Source organism: Nicotiana sylvestris, chromosome 1 (genome assembly GCF_000393655.2).
Source record: "Nicotiana sylvestris chromosome 1, ASM39365v2, whole genome shotgun sequence".
In the NCBI taxonomy this organism is placed as follows: domain Eukaryota; kingdom Viridiplantae; phylum Streptophyta; class Magnoliopsida; order Solanales; family Solanaceae; genus Nicotiana; species Nicotiana sylvestris.
Genome location: NC_091057.1, coordinates 15,281,876 through 15,301,384, shown reverse-complemented (window position 1 = coordinate 15,301,384; position 19,509 = coordinate 15,281,876). Strand labels below are relative to the sequence as shown.

Here is a 19,509-nt window from a genome sequence, read left to right as displayed (position 1 = left end):
AATCATAATTTAAAATAATTAATATTCTTGAATACTGATGATCATGCTTGCGCGGGTTTTAACATTTATATTTATATTATGTTGAAAGGAGGATCGTCAGTATTGTGATTAAGTCAAGTGGTGTTTTGGGAAAAAAATTATTTGGCACTTTTAGATCAAAAACCTAATAAGAATTAGGAAAGATCTAATGAAATCTATATAAAAATTTTGAATTAATAATGGAAAGATAACTTTTTTTAAAAAAAACTAATCAATGAGATTTTTAAATGAATTTGACCAAAATTACATAAATGGAGGTGACCATCTTATCTAGGATAGGTATTTTTCATAAATGAATAATTTGAGTTTTATTTTTCGTATGTTATGGAACTAGGAATCTTGGAAGGAAACTTTTCCAGTTAGTGGCACTAATTGAATTGAGAATATTAGTAATTTTATGATAAAATAGTAAACTAACGTATCTGCTTATATTTTGGATAAATCAAAATTATAATTTAATTTAAATATTACAGTAAGTGACAATTTAAATTTAAAAGTTTCATTTGCTAATGACAATGTAAATATGTAATATAAAAATAACAATTATTAAGAATATCAATAGTTTTATGATAAATAGTAAAGTGACATATCTTTTATATTTAGGAAAAAATTATAATTAATTTAGTTTTAAATATAAAATTATTTCGATTATATGTAAAATTCAAAATGAAAAAGTTAATTATAATATTAGAGTAGAGAAAGATGTACCGTGATGGGAATAGAGATAATATCAGAATATTTACACGTTAAGTTAATTTTAAAAATAAAATTAACTGAGCAAATAATATACTAGATATTATTGAAAAATTTAAAAAATTAAAAAAATCATGAACAGTAGAATAATATTTTAATAGTAATTTTTAAGAAGTAAGAAATATTTATGCTATATTAAAAGGAGTAGTGGATAATGATTTTAAGCAAAGTGACGTGTTAATAAAATATAATAATAATAATAATAATAATAATAATAATAATAATAATAAATGATAGATAGTATAATAAAAAAATAAGAAATACAAAGTTATAAGATGACTATATGATTTATTTTGCTTTAATTCAATATAGATTTAATTAATGAAATATTGTATTAAGAATTAAGATGCAATTTGAATTCTATTAACTAAATTACACTAAAAATGCAAATTATAATTTAAAATAATTAATTTTCTGTAATTTTGGCCGCTCATTGCGCGGGTACTAGTTTCCTCTTAATCGCCAACAAGTAATCCCCAAACCGAAAAGGTTCATTTCCGCACGTGAATGTCACGTGATCTTTACATATCTACCTGGCAACTTCTCCTTTCTCTCTCTCTCTCTAAAAACACTGATCATCTAAAATGCTCCCACGACTACAAAATGACGCCTCGCCGGAGCTTCAATAAATCCCACCGTCTCCGCCGGATTCACCGCCATATCCTCCGCCGTCACTCCAATTCTTCATTTCAAATTGTATAATTATTAAATAATTTCTCTCTCTAAATTTTACGATATGGTTAACAAACGCGTTCCCGATTGGCTCAACAGCTCTCTCTGGTCTTCTCCTTCACCACAACCACCCTCAGTTCAATCTCCGTCTCCATCTCCGGCGCCGTTAAATGACGATGACGTCGACGCTACTTCTACCCGGTCGTCTACACGCTCAGCTACTAAATCATCCGCCGTTAAATCTCTTGGTTCGGTAAGTGGCGGAGAGTTTCCGGCGGAAAGGACAGAGGCTCCGGCGGTGATTAGAGCGGAGACTCGGCACGTGCCTGCACGCGCTAAAGCGGAAATTAGAGATCCTTTGGATAGTAGTAGTAATTTATACCATAGTGATGATGAAAATGGAAGTTCCGCTAGTAGTACTACGACATCTGCATCCGCTGCTGCTGCTGCCGCCGCTATTTCTTCAGCTGAGGATATTTCTCGTCAAGCTCAGCTTTTTCAAGAGGTCAATTCAACATCTTTATATATGTTGCATATCAATTGGTTTATACTTATCTATTGCATTGATTAGTGCATGCGTTCTATGATAAATACATCTTACTACTATGCTGTGAATTAATGTTCTATTGTTGCTTGAGTGCTAAGAAGCTTGCAGATTCAAGAAAGAGTTTTAAGTATAGAGTAAAGATATTGTACACCATCTGTGCAATTTAACCTATTATAACAGGTTACTTGCCATTTATTATAGGTTACCACTTAATGTTTATTATATAAATAAATTACTTGCAAATTACCTTTTAAGTGTCCTGATGGTGTAAAAAATCCTTACAATGCCATTGCATAAAACATATACTCAGAAAGAGAATGTCGAGAACCTCTAGTCTTAGAGAACCCCCAAATTATTGAATATTTGAGCAAGACAAGGCTAACTGCAGTCGAATAGATGATAAGAATTCATATTAGACAATCCCAATCCAGTTAGCTTGGCATTGTAGCATAGATGTGGTTGGTACTGCTGCTTTAGAAAAGGATAGGTAATCATTTTTGTTTGAGAAATATGTGGATACTAGTTGAGAAAGTAATTTTTGTCATATGATAACCAGATACTGATAATGATTAATGAGACTGATTTATTTGGAACTATTGTTTTAATAAGAGAAAAACGATACAACCAGACACGCTATAGTCCTGCTATAAGCAGCTCATTTCAGGATATTGAAGTTCCATTGTGTGGTGTTTTTGCATTCTTGTTGAATAGAGTATTAATCAGCTTTTTCTCATTTTCTTTAACTTAGTTGTCAAGAAAGATTATAAATATGGGAGAAGTCAGGAGGTTAGCATCACAAGGGATACCTGATGGAGCTGGCATTCGTGCTACAGTGTGGAAGGTATAAGATTGCTTGATGAGACTTAATAGTTATTGCTCACTCTGACCCATTTTTCCGGACTTAACCCTCCTCCGTTCCTTATTCTTGCACTTAAATCAGGCATATGTTATTTCAGTTTTTTAAAATAAAAGTTAGATGGTAGAAACTATACAAAAGTTACTACAAGTTGCAACCTTTTTCGTTTTAAATATTGATGTAATGCATTTGATAGTTTGGTTAAAGATCACTTTTTGACTCTTTCAAAGCACAAAGGGACCAAAATTAATTTGAGGGATTATTAGCGAGAGTTATTTCTGTGGAATGTTTCTGCCTGCAAGTGGTGTAACTTCATATCCAAAATGATAGAGAAAGGTCTTAGTTTGGATGGCTCTCAATGTGTATGTTCCTCCTAATTGCATGTATTTTGTGCAGCTACTGTTGGGCTATTTGCCAACTGAGAAAGCGCTATGGCCAACAGAGTTGGCTAAAAAGAGGTATCAGTACAAACATTTTAAAGAGGAGCTTTTGATGAATCCTGTAAGTTTTCGTTACTAATACAGTGATTATTGGCTAATTTCATGCAGTCAAACACATTAAGGTTATTTTTACCCCTTTCTATAATGTTGGGTGATCCTGTTATTGGTAATTGAATAAGAAGCTTTTTGCTAATTGGAACAGTTACAATATTCTGTGTAACTGATATTATGGCCGCAAAATTTATCTTTGGCATGATTTTATAAATGAAAGGTCATGCTTGTGATTCGATAAAGCTTGCACACTTGCTATTTCTTGCAAGTTTGATGATTTTTTTGGTACTGTAACAAATTAGGGCAAGTTACTTGGCATTTTCTTTCATGGTGATTCATTCCTACTTGACTTTCAGAAATTTTAGATCCTTGATGAAAATAGAAAAAATATATCCCTACTGAATAAAAAATAATGTTCTGGGTTGAAACAACTTTGTGAATGAATTATTTTAGTGCTCTTTTTCCTTTTTTGGGTCTTTGAACCCTTGCAATTGATTGTGCTCATTGCCCCCGTGATTCTGAGTTGGGGGTCCTTTTAAAAAAAATGCCCCTGTGATATGTTAATTTGGAAAAGAAAATATTACATAAGCACTCTCATGGATCAAAAGTCATGTATGGTATTTGGGTGTTATAGTGTACTTTGTATCTTCAGCACTTTCTTTGTTCTTTTGTGAAGGCTTACTTATTGTAAAAGATGCTATATATTTGGTGAATTTGTATCAAAATAAACATCTGTTGAACTACATGAACTTGAGCATTGCTTGTTTTCAAATGTTCGGATTCTGAATGCTAATATGGCTAGGCAGTCGGAGATTACGAGGAAGTTGGAGAAGTCGGTAATTATTGACGATGAAGGAACAGAGATAGAGGACAAGGGTGTACTCCCAAGATCAGAGATATCTCATGGAGAGCATCCTTTAAGTCTTGGGCAGAATAGCATTTGGAATCAGTTCTTCCAGGTAGAACTTTTATTCTTCTTACGTGAAGGTTCTTTCAGATCGTAACTGAGGTGTGTATGTCATGGTTGCGTTTGTAAAATCGGATTGATACATATTTTTCTGATGAAGTAAGTGGTGTATTATTGACAAAAGCATCCAATGGATGCACGTATTACAAAATCGGATTCATACATCCTTCTTCATATTTATTTCTGTAGACATTCCGCCTAAGCGTTATCACTCTCATTAAATATGGAATTCATTAGTAGTGTGGTCATGATGAGCTCAAATGAGGGAAGTGTATCAATTGCCTTTGCGAACATCCTTATCTTTTTGTTTCATTATTTGTTTGTGTCTTGAAGTTGTTCTCAAGTGCTGTGGTATCACAAATATCACTTCCTACATGAAAGTCTATACCTCCAATTAGGGGTGTGCATTCGAATCGGTTTATCGATAAATCAAATCGATTATTTGTTATCGGTTTATCGATTTATCGATTTCGATTTCGAAATTTTCCTTATCGAGTCCTCTTCGGTTATCGGTTTATCGATAAACCGATAAGATATACCAATCTTTTTTTTTTTTTTACCCTTATTCTATAATACTCTTTCCTTTACCCTAAATCCCTAACCCTATTATTTCCTCTACCACATTTAAGGAATGATCATATTTAAAGCTCAAGGGAATGAGGTTCAAATTAATCGAAAACAGAATTAGCCGTGATGATGTATTTTGTTTTTTTTATACCGTTGGAGTGTTGATGGCATACATTTGATCCCTTACTTTAGTTTCGTTGCATGTGCTTGTTGACACAATTTTTATATTATAAACGGTGTTCGTCTTATTTTAGCTTCTTTTTGTCCATATTAGTTAGGCGTGTTTATAGCGATATACTTTCCGTGGAATCCTGCAAATTTTCTTATTGGTGTAATCGATAACTGAATCGATAAGCCCCAAAAATCGATAAATCGAAATCGAAAAAATCGAAACCTTATTGAAATGCTAACGATAAGCATATGTACAAATTGATAATCGATAAGTAATTATCGATAAGGGTCAAAATCGAATCGATAAATCGAATGCACACCCCTACCTTCAATTATCTGACGGTTTACAACATTGAAAGTGACTACAATACTATTTGTTTCTAGGACACGGAAATCATTGAACAGATTGATCGGGATGTCAAGCGCACACATCCAGACCTGCACTTTTTCTCTGGGGACACCCCATTTGCAAAATCTAACCAGGTAATTCTAGCCTTTCTGGCTTGAGAATTTGGTACAAATCTTTGTAGATCAGCTAATAGTACATCTTGTGTTATCAGGATGCTCTGAGGAATATACTCATTGTTTTTGCCAAACTGAATCCTGGTATAAGATATGTGCAAGGGATGAATGAATTATTGGCTCCATTGTTCTATGTATTCAGGAATGATCCCAATGAGGAAAACGCAGTAAGTGATTCCTTGTACTGGTTTGATTAAAAAAAAAAATTGATGTCTTGTACTGCTTTGATGTTTGATTAATTTTGCATTAATTTCTTTTTTTGATGATAAGAAGATTTGCATTAGTTATATCTTGTAGATCTCAAGAGAACATAACAAATTAGTGACTGAAGTTTTCCTAAATAAGTTAAAGACTATGATCTGAATTCTGTTATACTTTACCATTCTTGATGTCAACAGTCAATTTTGAGCACATTTCCTTCTTTCTTTTTGTTTGTTTGTCTGTTTTCTTTTTCCTTCCTGATGAGGGCTTTACTGTAGCAATACTTTGGTTGGTAACACTGATTTCCAGTTTGTCAAAACCTTTGTATGAGATATTCATATTTGTTTCATGTGAGAGGACTTATGTGAACATGAGAAAGTTACACTTTCTTGAAATGCCAAAAACATGTCATTTGAGAGGCATGCCAAAAGTACCTCTTTTAAATTTATGTAATTCTATTACTTTAGTCCATATATGGACTGCCTTAGTTGCAAAATGGGAGAAAAAATCACTCATGGGGATGATCACATCGCTAGAAGTTACATTCATAAAAAAAAAATCACAACGTTAGAAGTTATTCTTTCAGCTTTTTTTCTGAATTCAAGTTTCAATATTTCACTCGGTTCAGCTCTGTTTATCATTTTCTATTTGCAAGCTATGCAGGCTTCTGCGGAAGCAGACACTTTCTTCTGCTTCGTGGAGCTATTAAGTGGATTTCGTGATCATTTCTGTCAGCAACTTGACAATAGTGTTGTTGGAATTCGTTCTACAATTACAAAGTTATCGCAACTTCTGAAAGAACATGATGAAGAGCTCTGGCGGCATCTTGAAATGACCACTAAAGTAAGTCTCTTTGATGCTTAACTTTAGAAGCTGCACCTGTAACTACCGCTAAAAATGTCTGCTTTATTACTGTCTGATTTGAATTGTCCAATCTGCAAGTTTACACCAGCTACTGACATATATACCAGTTGGATTGTTTAAAAGATGATGAATGGTATGGTAACTTATTGTTAGAAGCTTCAATCAACAAAATAAGTACATCAGGCTGCGCATTTGGATTTCAACATTGATTATTAGCTATTTAAAGAAGATGCAGCAGTTAGGGACTTGTCAACCTAATGGTTTACTTGTTTACGGCACCTTAGTTTCGGCTGCAGGTGACTGCCTAAACCTTGGAGAAGTCACTTATAAGTTCAATATTTCCATGAACACATGTTAACCTAGTTCACTAGTAAACATTTCCTTCAAAATTAATTCAATGCTTCATTCTGCTCTATCAAAGAAAAAAAGTGCTTTATTTTGTAGCAGGTCCTAGATATTGCTGACTTGACATAAGAAAAATTGTTTCAATTGTATCTCTGTAGCTTGTCCTGTATTCTTTATTGAAGATTGAAGCAACTAGTAGCCTTCCACCTATTAATAGGATTTTTCTGGCGTTGCTATCTAAAATTACTTTGCTGCAACCTAAGTGATCGCATACATGCCTAATTTTAATTTGTATGTCCTATTGGCTATGATTTTTAGGCAACTGTTTTATATTTTTTTGATGTGTGCCTGTGCGTGTGATCATGACATTTCTGTCTGTCTGTCTGTAGTTCCTTTGGACATTGCAGCTTTTACTCTTGTACTGGCATATGAGTGATAGAATGACATTTGACTTCTCTTATTTTTTGCCTTATTATGATGCCATAGTATACATTATTTATATTGTGGCTGTATCGGTGGTCTTTATGTGCGATGTTGGATGTAACAGGTGAATCCACAGTTTTATGCATTCAGATGGATAACACTCCTTCTAACACAAGAATTCAACTTCGCGGACAGTCTGCTTATATGGGACACACTACTAAGTGATCCTGAAGGACCTCAGGTAAGATATCATGGAAGTGATGCACTTTCGTATCTATATAGCTTCTACAAGTTGTTTGCATTAACTAATAGCTTGTTAATTATGTTCCTTTCTACTAATTGGGACTAAGGCGATAACAACTAGCTAGGATTAAGGCTTATTCATGTTGGTATGAATACCTTAGGCCCTCTTGCCGAGTTTGTTAAGATTTGTAGGCAAGTAGAAAATGTATAGAATTTTTAGAGTTTGAGTACAACAACAACAACATACCCAGTATTATCCCACACCATTGGAATTTTTAGAGTTTGAGTACAACAACAACAATTTTTAGAGTTTGAGTACCCTATATTTTTCTTAAAGACAAATTATTTTGTATTGGAATGAAACGGATCAAAGGGCAGCCTGGTGCACAAGGCATCCCGCGTTCACGTAGGGTCCAGGGAAGGGCCGGATCCCAAGGGATGTGATGTAAACATCCTACCCTAATGTAAGCATTAGTGGCTGCTTCCACGGCTCGAACTCGTGACCTATAGGACACACGGAGACAACTTTACTGTTGCTCCAAGGCTTCCCTTCTGGAAGCAAAATGGATATTGATGATTATACAACCAATTCCATCTAGTTTGTGGTTGAAGCAGGATTATTGTTGTCTGCTAGTATATTTTTTGGATTATTTCCTGTGTAATGTGTGAACATGTCCTTTGGAGTGAAGAGGAGTTCGAAAATACTGGATTTGATGGGTTATCTCTCAGTTGTTGGACTCAAAAAGATGGTGATGGGGCAGTGCAGGTTGGGCCCATATCCACTTGGTGCAATGCAGGGTTGGGATGGGAGAGAGCTTCTTGGGGGCAGTTTCTAATTTTCAACCAAAAGGTTTCAACTTGCAAGGACCTTATCAAAATAAAAAGGTTTCAACTTGCAAGGAACCTGCTGCCTATTATTGCATTTGCAAAGCTGGTGATTTCAGAATTCATGGGACTTTCATGCCTGCTGTATGTATCATAAAAGATCAATGCTTCATGTCTGTTTACCACACTTGTTTTAGGGGAAAAGTTCCGTCTGTGTTTAAGAGCACTTTTGTATATGCTACTTGCTATTAGGGGTTTTGCCTGGTGATTTTTATCATGACAAAATTGCGAGTGATTGCTACTTCTATGGGGTTTGCGGTCGTGATTTGAGGTAAAAGAACCTACTACTTTTCAGATGGGTGCAGTGTGTGCGGTGGTTTTCTTGAATTGTACAGAGGAGGAAAAATATTTCAAGGAAAGAGTTAGAGGAGGTTATGCAAGTTGGGGATTAGAGATCATTTCCTTGGGGGTGGAATGTATGGGAAGGGATACCAGATCATGTCCCTCACTGCTTTCGTAGCCCGTCCTCATGAATAAAAACACAAAGGATTATGTTTACTTGACACTAATTTTTTTTTTTTTTTGATAAGGTAAATTGTATTAATCAAAAGGGAGAGAACTCCCGTATACAGGAAGTATACCAAAAAGTAGAGAATTTATATCAGAACATGATTCTCTACGAAAGACGCCCAATCTTCTATACAAATAGGGGCTATATGAGTGCACCAAAAAACAATCAAAGATAAAAGACTATTCTTAAGATATGAAAAAGGAGACTCGATTCCCTCAAAAGCTCTCCTATTTCTCTCCCCCCAAACTATCCACATGAGAGCTAAGGGGCCGAACTTCTACGCCTTTTGCTTTCTTCTTCTACAGAAACCGGCCTAGCTATATAACATTTCCGTTCAGTGCTTGGCACCGCCCATTGAATACCAAAAAGGTTCAGGATTGCCCTCCACAAAGCCGAAGACACATGGCAATGCAACAAAAGATGATCAACTTCTTCCCCCGGGCTTTTACACATGTAGCAGCAACTAACAAGTGTAATTCCTCTCTTTCGCAGATTCTTAGCAGTCAAAATCACTCCCCTCGCCGCTAGCCATGTAAAAAACCACACCTTCGTGGGCGCCTTAGGAATCCAGATCGACCTGTATGGAAAAGAGGCAAAAAAAACATACTCCTGTAAAAGGACTTTACATCGCCACGCAAACCCCATCTCCAAGAATCACAAGATGGTTGGGCCCTGTCTTACCCATATAGCAGTGTCAATAAATCTTGGAGCTCCGCAATCTCCCAATCTTGCATGTTCCTTCTAAATGAGAGGTCCCATACTTATCCCCCCTCCCCATGCTCCTTACGAATCTATTGGACCATCAATTCCTTCGGGTTTGAAATTCTGAAAACGTGGGGAGGAGACCCTCAGATCATCCTCTCCACACCACCTATGATTCCAAAAGCTGATTCTCCTTCCATCTCCTACCCCGTAAGTGATGTTGCCACCGAAGGATTCCCAATTCTTCATAATGCTCCTCCACATGCCACACCCGAAAGGTGTTGTGATCACCTTGGTCCTCCAACCCCCTCTTGTGGAATCGTACTTTTCTACTATGACCTCCCTCCATAGAGCATGCTTTTCTACCCCGAATCTCCACAGCCACTTTTCCAACAAAGCTCTGTTGAATACTCTAAGTTCTTTTACTCCAAGTCCACCCCACTTCTTTGGGAAAGTGATTGTCTGCCAATTCACTAGATGAAACTTTCTAGTTCCATCCGCCGCATCCCAAAGAAAATTCCGTTGAAGCCATTCCAATTTTCCTGTGATGCTCACAGGAGCTTGCAGCAGGGACAAGTAATAGGCGAGCATACTCGATAAAGTGCTTTTAATAAGCACTTCCTTACCGCCTTTTGACAAGTACCGTTTCTGTCAGCCTGCTAATCTTTTTTCAACCCTTTCGATCACTGGATTCCAAACCGTAGTATCCTTATGCGAGGCGCCCAATGGGAGACCCAGGTAAGTAGTGGGAAGGGGGCCTACCTTACATCTGAGAACATAAGACAAATCATCAATGTTAGCAACCTCACCCACCGGGAAAATCTCACACTTGCCGAGGTTGATTTTGAGTCCTGATATTATCTGAAACCACTACAGGACCTGTTTCAGGTAGGTCAACTGATCCATATCGGCATCACAGAAAACCAGGGTGTCATCCGCAAAAAGCAAATGAGAGACTCTTCGGGCACTGGGCACCCCGATCGTAGCTGAGAATCCTCTCAAGAAGCCTCCGCCCGCCGCACGATCCATCATTTTACTCCATCATTTTACTCGGAGCATCCATCACTAGAATGAATTACATGAGGGATAGGGGGTCACCTTGCGTGAGACCCCTGGAGCTGCCAAAGAAACCACACGGGCTACCATTAACCAGGACAGAGAATTTGACTGAGGAAATGCAGAACTTGATCCATCCCCTCCATCTTGCCCCAAACCCCATCTGCATCATAATGAAATCCAGGAACTCCCCATTGACATGGTCGAAAGCCTTCTCAAGGTCCAACTTGCATAGTAAGCCGGGTTCTCTATTTTTCCTTATGGAGTCTACAAGTTCATTTGCCACCAAAGCAGCATCTAGGATCTGCCTGCCTTCCACAAACTCATTCTGGGAGGACGAAACAAACACGTCAAGAACCTTCTTGAATATATTGGAGAGCACTTTAGAAATAATCTTGTAAATGCTCCCCACGAGACTAATAGGCATGTAGTCTCTGATACAAGTTGCGCCTTCTTTCTTAGGTACAATAATAATAAAAGAAGCATTGATACTTCTCTCGAAAACACTATTCACATGGAAGTATTCAATGGCTTCCATCAACTCCCCTTGATGGTGTCCCAACAAAGCTGGAAGAAGGCCAAGGAGAAACCATCAGGCCCGGGAGCCTTATTTCCAGCACAACTCGACACAGCCTCGTGCACCTCCTCCTCCTCGAAAGCCCTTTCTAGCCACTCACGTCTCCCTCCCCTATGTGGTTAACTCTATTCCTCCCAAAGTTAGCCTCCAACTAACTTACTCTTTGTATAAGTTCTTATAAAACCCCACTATCGCCCCTTTTACCTCCTCCTCCTCTCCCTCAATCCTCACCCCATCCACAACTAAGGACTCTATGAAGTTCCTCCTTCGATTTGCAACCGCCACCCTATGGAAAAACTTGGTATTTGAATCCCCTTCCTTTAACCATAGCGCCCTCGATTTTTGCCGCCAACTAGTCTCCTGAGCTATTGCTAACTCGACCATTTCCCTCTTAACCTTCCCCAATCTCGCTTTCTCAGATTCATCTAACTCCCTCGCCCCTTCCCCTCTCTAGTTCTCCTAGTTCATGCATATGCTCCCTCATTTTAACCTCAACCCTCCCAAAAACTTCCTTATTCCACCTAATAATATCTCCCTTGAGCAATTTAAGTTTCTTCGAAAGACGGAATGAAGGTGGCCTTGATACCCCGTAGCTTGTCCACCATTCTTTCACCTTATCACCAAATCCTGGCACCTTCAACCACATGTTCTCGAATCGGAAGGGAGCACGCACCCCCTCCCTCTGCATCCATCTAGCAAGATAGGCAAATGATCCGAAGTCAGCCTAGGTAAAGGAATCCACAGCACATTTGGCACCAGCTCATCCCAGGAGGGCGATATCAGAAATTTATCGAGTCTAGACCTTGAGTTGGAATCCTCCGCTGTCACGACCCATTTTATGAACAAGTCGGGACCGACACTCGTTCACTAAACATGACCGAGCGAACTATCTCTGCTTATCAAATCTATTATAACTCCAAACTTTATATGCAATAAGGCAATACTCCAACCAAATACTTTTGATTAATGTAAATATTTAAATAAATCAACTCCAAAACTTTATGCATACTAACTACTAAATTTATGCTAAGTTATTATAAAAAAAACATCTGAATCTTAACCCATTAACTATGTCTATGAAGCCTCTACTGATAAACTGACGCACTGCTCAGGACATGAGATTTCCTGGCCAGTTCTCTAAATAAACAAAGAAATAGCTAAATGAAAATGACTCTAAGAATACTCCACGAACAAAAGCGGAGCTCACCAATATCACTGGAAGGGAAGGAAATCCTAACTCGTAGCCTGCTCGCCTGCAAATCCGGACGTAGGTTCCCAAAAGAGAACGTCAGTACCATCCACTATACTCAGTGAGTCTCAACAACAGGGGGAGAAACTTTAATAACATATACATTACGAGCAAAGGTTCTAAATGCATGTAAACCATAAAGCTTATAAGAATAATTCTAAAATAATTGCATAATAGCAATTTATGAATATTCTAAAAGAAATTCTTCTCTTTTTCTTTAAAAAAATACTTCACTTTATACTTTGGGAGTTCCAACTATCCTGACTTAATTTTGTCTCAGTCACCGTGTGATCGGCACGGGTTCGATCCCAACCTGATCGAATAGGCCCAATCCACGAGGTGCCACTCGTTTCATGGTTCTCAGCGCTCATGTATCATACCTTAGCATGGCTAAGTAAATTCTCAGCAACGAGACCCTCGGCTCGTATGCTCCCTACTTTGGCACAAGTAGTTTCAGGAAGTCAACGCTTTGGTCAGGACCCTCGGCCTGGACGATGACCCCTTCTCAGAATAAAGGATACTCCCCAAAAATCTTTTCTTTCTAAAACTTCTTCTTGTGACTTTTCAAGTCTAAATCTTTTCTTTATAGAACATTATGTACATGCTCATATTGGTGTCCTTAAATGTAAAGCATGACATAAGAATGAAATAAACATATAAAAATATTTCCAAAGATTCTCTCTTCTTCATAATTTTCAACATGAAAATAGCATGTAAGAACAACACAAAAATCTGAAAATTTAAGCACATATAGCATAATAGATCATCTAAACTTTTGCTAGAACAATTCTAAATTAATGGGTACTCACTCGCTCTAATTAAATAATGATAAACTCTTTTAAGCAATTCATCAAACACCTTGTATGCGTGCTTTTGTGAGTTAAACCACTTTAGTAAAGGGTTATATCAACTCACCTCAAAACTCCCTGAGCCAATACGTAAACCCCAGTCCAATTGACACCAGTCAAACAATCGATTCTACAACAACCGGTGTATTTTGATCAATTTTAAAGTACTACACCTAATTATGAAATTTATTGATGATATAGAGGAAGAAGGGATTTAGCTATTCAATTCTTACCTATTACTACTGTAGGGTAATTGACAATAAGGGATTTTACATACCTGAGTTCAAGAATAAGTGAGTTGTGAAGAACCCTAGTATTTTTCGTTGCCCGCGTGCTCGGTTTCGTGAGCGAACAGAACTTAGTGTTCTGTTTTTCGTGGCCTCCGCTTTCTGCTTTTCACGATGGAAGTGTTTTGGTTAAGGCTTCAAGAGCCTTTGTCTTTAAGTGCCCATTTTATGGGCTTTAGGCCCTTTTTCCTTTTTTTTTAACTAATAATTAATGATACCCACCTTTAATAAATAATAATATTTCCCTAATTGTATATCCAATTATTTAAGAGTGTGTGTGTGTATATATATATATATATATTCACTATTAACCAGAAAAATAATAATAATAATAATAATAATTTAATTCTATAATTAGTGTATCTTGAAACTACTATAAATTTGAGGAGTGTTACATCCGCCCTGACCTAAGTAAACCTTTCCCCTGACAGAGGAAGATCAATGAGAAAGTGATCATTGACGAAGTCAGAAAACTCCTCCATGGCCCTCGAGATCAGACTACACCCTAATCTCTCCTCCGAGAATCTAATAGTGTTAAAATCTCCCCCTAAAACCCATGGAATGTCCCATTCCCCCATCATATTGGTCAGTTCCTCCCAGAAAAACACCTTGGACCATTCTCTTACCAGTCCGTACACTCCCCCAAATCCCTACTCCACCTCACTCACTCTATCTTTGACAAGAGCTGCTAAAGAAAAAACTCCCTTCTTAATCTCCTTTACCTCCAAGCTTCTATCATCCCACATTAGAAGAATGCCCCGGCACTTCTCACTGCTGGAACCCAAACATATTTTACCCAACTACCTCCCCAGACACTCCTCACAATCACATCCGACACAACTTCCATTTTTGTCTCCTGGAAATAAACTAGGTTAGCACCCCACTCTCTAACTCCCACTTTGATGATGACCCTTTTGTTTGGGTCGTTCATCCCCCTCGCATTCCATGAAAGAACCTTAACTTCCATAAGTAACAATATCCCCCTTTTCCCCACCCCCTCTAACCGAGCTCCCTTCCTCCTTGTCACACACCCGACCCCGTCTCTGGTACACCACTACATCCCCTAAATTATTATGCTTAATACCTTGACTCAACTCCCTCCCTGCACCATCATAAAAAAAATTGTTGCTCAATCTCCCTCAACAGTTCTAACATCCTATCTTCCTTCCCTTCAAAAGAAACACCTAGAAACTTCACAAAGTTTAATAGTTTTTCCTCCATCCAGAAAGACATATCCCCTCCTCCAATCCGTGACGAAATTGGACAAACGTCTTCTATATGTACCCTTTTCTTGCTCCCACCGGAGGAATACAAGACCATAACATTGCTAGCAATAGGAACTTTAGGTGCCGAAAGGATCTTACCCTTTACTTGAGGGGTATCAACCTCTGAAATTAGCACCCCACTGCTATGGGAATGACTCAGAATGACTCAGAAGCACCAGAAAGGTAGCAGGAAGGAGGAGAGCATGGAACCATTAGCAGCATATTAACGAGAAATACTGGTCCGACACTATTTGAGGCATGCTCAACAGTCTTCCCAGAAGAAGCTTGAAGTGTAACCTCAGCACAACTAAGCCCAGGAGCAGATGAGGGGGCGATGGAGCTGGGACCATCAAAGGCAGGAGGCCGTGGAATAACAGTACCATCTTTAGCTGGTGCTGCCCCTGAAGCAGCGGCCATCGAAGAGAGGTGCAGGTCACTAGAGCTCGGTGAAGAAATGCCACTGTGTGAAGCACCATTGGCAGAAGAAGGAGGAACGACTGTTGCCATATGCTTAGAAGCCTTATGAGACGCAGCTTGAAGTAATATGGGCCCCTTATCAATTCTAATAGAATTGGAAAAAAAACTGGTCCCATGTGAGGAGGCCCAGGTCTATACTTGCTAAAAACTTGCCCGGCCCTATGATAATTAGAAGAGGATCGGCCCATTCTGTCGTTCCAGTCCGCATTCTAACCCATTCACGTCTATTCCTCCTGTTGAAATTTTGTCTTCTTCTCCCAAAATCAAACCTCCCGTCTCTCCTCGATCTAACGTCTGATTCCGGCTTAGTCCTCTGATTCAGTGAGCCCTCCCCTCCGATTGATTTCCCCTCCCCTCCTTTCTATTTGACCTTCCCTTTTCTTCTGCCACTATCTCAGGCATAAAGATAGGGCAAAATTCAGGGCTCAACCAAACCCTATAACTCAAGTAGCCATCTTCCATCACAGTGGAGACATGGATTCTGCCCCCTTTCCTCACCACAATCCTTACTCGCGAGAGATCGTGTAAGCTGCAAGTGACATCAATAAAACCCCCACAGATTTCCCCAATCTTCTTGAATAGGTCAAGACACCAAAGATGCACCGGGTGACCCACCATAGGTGATTCGCCGGTGAAACGAGGGTCGAGACACCCATCGCGCTCCTCCCATTTGTCGAACTTTAAGAAGTTCCCATCGAACCTGTTTCATACACTACTTGTTTTTTTATTGATATAGTAATTGTAGTTAGCTTAATTTGGTAAGCTCTCTAGTATAACAAAGCCCTCACGTGGGAAATTTAACCAGAGTATTGGTAGTTATTAGCGATTACATTTGGTTAAAGCTTTTTTATCACAACTCCATCATTAGTTTCCTTTGCAACATGTTATTTTCTGTAGGTTCTATCAATTTGGATTGAAATTCCCTACAGATTTGTGTTTCCTCCAACCCTTTCAAACCCCTGGGTTAGGGGTCTAACTAACGATCCATTTTCTTCACATTTTTATCACCTATGCCATGGGCGGATGCACGTGGAGCCATATGGGTGCTCTAGCACCCATTGCTTTTGGTGCGGAACCACTGTTTTATGTAAACAATTAGTATTAAATTAACAAATAATTTTAGTAAGCACCCAGGAACAAAATAAGCAGGTGGGTGCTTTGGTTAGAAAGTGCACTTGAGAGATCTCTAGATGGAACAGTCGCAGAATCGTATTCCTGAAAATATTTTTTCCATTTTGATATTAATAATCCCTTCAGTACTTTTATTCCTCTTTTAATTTTATTTGCTTCATTTTAATTTTTCTTCTTTCTCTTTCTGTTTTCTTCCCCAATATCGTGGCCCATTCGGCTCCAAAAATGAATGGTCTTTTTCATATTTTTCTTTTCTTTTTAAGTGCCTTTGCTTTTTTAATTTCTTTCCCCCAAACCCCATCAAACCTAAGCTGACGAAACTCCATCTTTTGCGATTGTAGAAGGAAATTGGTAATATGGTTTAAACTTTTTTGTAATTAATTAAAAATATTCAATTTATGTTTAAAGCTAATAGTTTTGCACTGAAGGTTAATTCTGAAAATAAACGTAAAATAAGCAAAAAATGATATTTGTTTGCTTATTGTGTCTTTAAAAATAAAAATCGCAAGGGATAACCGTGAATAAATTAAATCTTTTAACTATAATATTAATTTTAGTATATTTGTTAAATATTTTTACCATCGTTAGGATAAGACGTAGTTGTGCACTTATATGTTGTGACCGTAACCAGAGGCGAATCCAGGATTTAAACTCTATGAGTTTAACTGTTGTTTTTAGCACTGAACCCATTATATATATTTTTAAAGTTATGAGTTCAATTGAACCCGTCGGTAGAACACTACATCCACCTCTGACCGTAACAACTGTAGATAAAAAGGCGGAGCACCCATGACTACAAGATCCTGGATCCGCCACTGACCTATGCATGGGGAATATTTATGGTGCCTGGGGAAGCAATGATATCGTTCTAAAGTAGGACAAAAAGGCTGGTATATAAGTGGAGGGTAGAGGGGGTTCATCAAGTTCCAAACTGTGCCTTACTGACCCTAGGGGATTTCTCGATTATTAAAAGCAGGAATAATCAAATTTCTTTTGAACTTTTGCAGGAAACGTTGCTTCGAGTCTGCTGCGCTATGTTAATTATCGTACGGAGGCGTCTACTTGCTGGCGATTTCACCTCTAATTTGAAGCTACTGCAAAATTATCCGTCTTCAAATATCAGCCACCTGCTCTATGTAGCCAATAAACTACGTGTTAAATCAGCTGGCTAAAACTGTCAAGCAGAAAAGAAGTTTTGATTGTCCAGTTTAATTCTTTGTATTTCTTGAAATTGTAATGTTAGAATGTAAATGTCTGTTAGAATCAGCTGTAGACATCTGCCCCCTTCCCCCCCAAACACCTAAAACCACCCCAAAAAACCCCTCTTCTTCCCTCCTCCCCATATCGTTCACCTTAGATTTTTTTGTCAGTAGATTGAATAGATTTGATGGTTTGTTCTTTGGGTTGATGGGAAAATGGATGTCATTTGCTATTTGAGTTTGCAGTGAGAGTTCAAAGCTGTCGGTTGGCTTGAAAAATTTATTGTAATGTTCAAATGCATTCCTCACAAAAGCATACTCATGATTTCAACTATGTTAGTGTGAAAATACACAATTTCCCAAATAGAAGATGCATCCAGTAAGAGACAACAACAACCACCACAACGACCCTTTAAAATTCCACAAGCGGGGTCTAGGGAGAGTAGTGTGTACACATATCTTACCTCTACCCCGAGGGGATAGAGACGTTTCTGATAGACCCTCGACCATCCAGTAAGAGATTGATCAATAATTGCAATAATTGGGGTAGCGGAGTCGAAAACCATGTTTTACAAGAATGTTTTATAAGAAAAACCATGTTTTACAAGAATGCTTAGCTGTTAAAGGGGCAACAGAAGCATTCGTGCTCTGCAAGTATAAAACAATGGAGAACCTCTGTTTTGTATACAAAAGATAAAAATGAGTTGATGATTAGATGGAGAGAGTGCACGGTACTTTGAATGCAATGAAGTTGAAAACTTAGACAAAATCCTGAAGTTGTGTGAGGAATGAAATTCTAATCCCTCTTGAGATTCCCACAGTAGGAATATTAACTCAAACCACCATAGTTTGTTGTGCTTTTATTGAGATAATCAAAAGATTATTATATCTGTGTGAAAAAAGAGTGTTTTTTTTTTAAAAAAAAAGAGTAAAAGTTTCAGCGTTTTTTTTATTTTTTGTTTCATTTACAATATTAGCAATAAAGACAGAGACATTGGAACAGATTAAACATTTTTTTTTGGTGATTTTCCTCCCTTAGATTTCCCTTTGATTTCCTTTTTGGAGCTATTGCTCTTTTGATGACTCCAATCATAACCCTAGAGTTGTAGGTGCGGAAATCTGACCATTTGAGCAACCCCTTGTCAACAGATTACACATTCAGTGTAAAGATAACTCAAGCCAAGTGGAAATGCACTAAAGACAAATTGACAAATTGCTTTAACCTGGAAATCAAGAAACTAAACAAGTGGTAGCCTATCGCTAATACACTTATTTATTTGCCAACACTTGCATAAATACACATCAAAAACTCATAAAATGATTATGTTGGTGGAGTAAATGAAATTTTAAAAAGTTAAATAAGCTTTTACCAATCAACTTCACTAGCTGAAGATTTTGATACATCTGAAGTATGAAACTTCATATAAACTATTCATAAGCAATTAGTGAATGACTCCAGGCAAAAATCAAATGCAAGTAGTTAATAGTCATTCTCTAGACAAAAGAAGCCAATATTACCATAAAAATGCTCTCACTGTTTCAACTGAACGTTTAGAGGCGATTTAATTTTAAAATTCACACTTTATCTTTAATGAGATTATCTCTAGCCATAAGATATTTTTTAGACCATAAATTTCAAAAATCTTTCTTTCTTAAGGCCT

The 19,509-nt window shown here is 37.7% G+C and overlaps 1 protein-coding gene across 1 annotated transcript; it reads left to right on the top strand.

Moving 5' to 3' along the window:
• The first annotated feature begins 1,356 nt into the window (after positions 1-1,356).
• On the top strand, positions 1,357-18,182 carry LOC104245153 (uncharacterized). The gene is made up of 9 exons (XM_070167508.1): positions 1,357-1,969; positions 2,760-2,852; positions 3,264-3,368; positions 4,165-4,317; positions 5,448-5,546; positions 5,624-5,752; positions 6,450-6,629; positions 7,543-7,659; positions 17,657-18,182. The coding sequence occupies exons 1-9, from the start codon at positions 1,529-1,531 to the stop codon at positions 17,819-17,821; spliced, it is 1,482 nt and encodes a 493-aa protein (XP_070023609.1). The 5' UTR covers positions 1,357-1,528; the 3' UTR covers positions 17,822-18,182.
• The last annotated feature ends 1,327 nt before the right edge of the window (positions 18,183-19,509 follow it).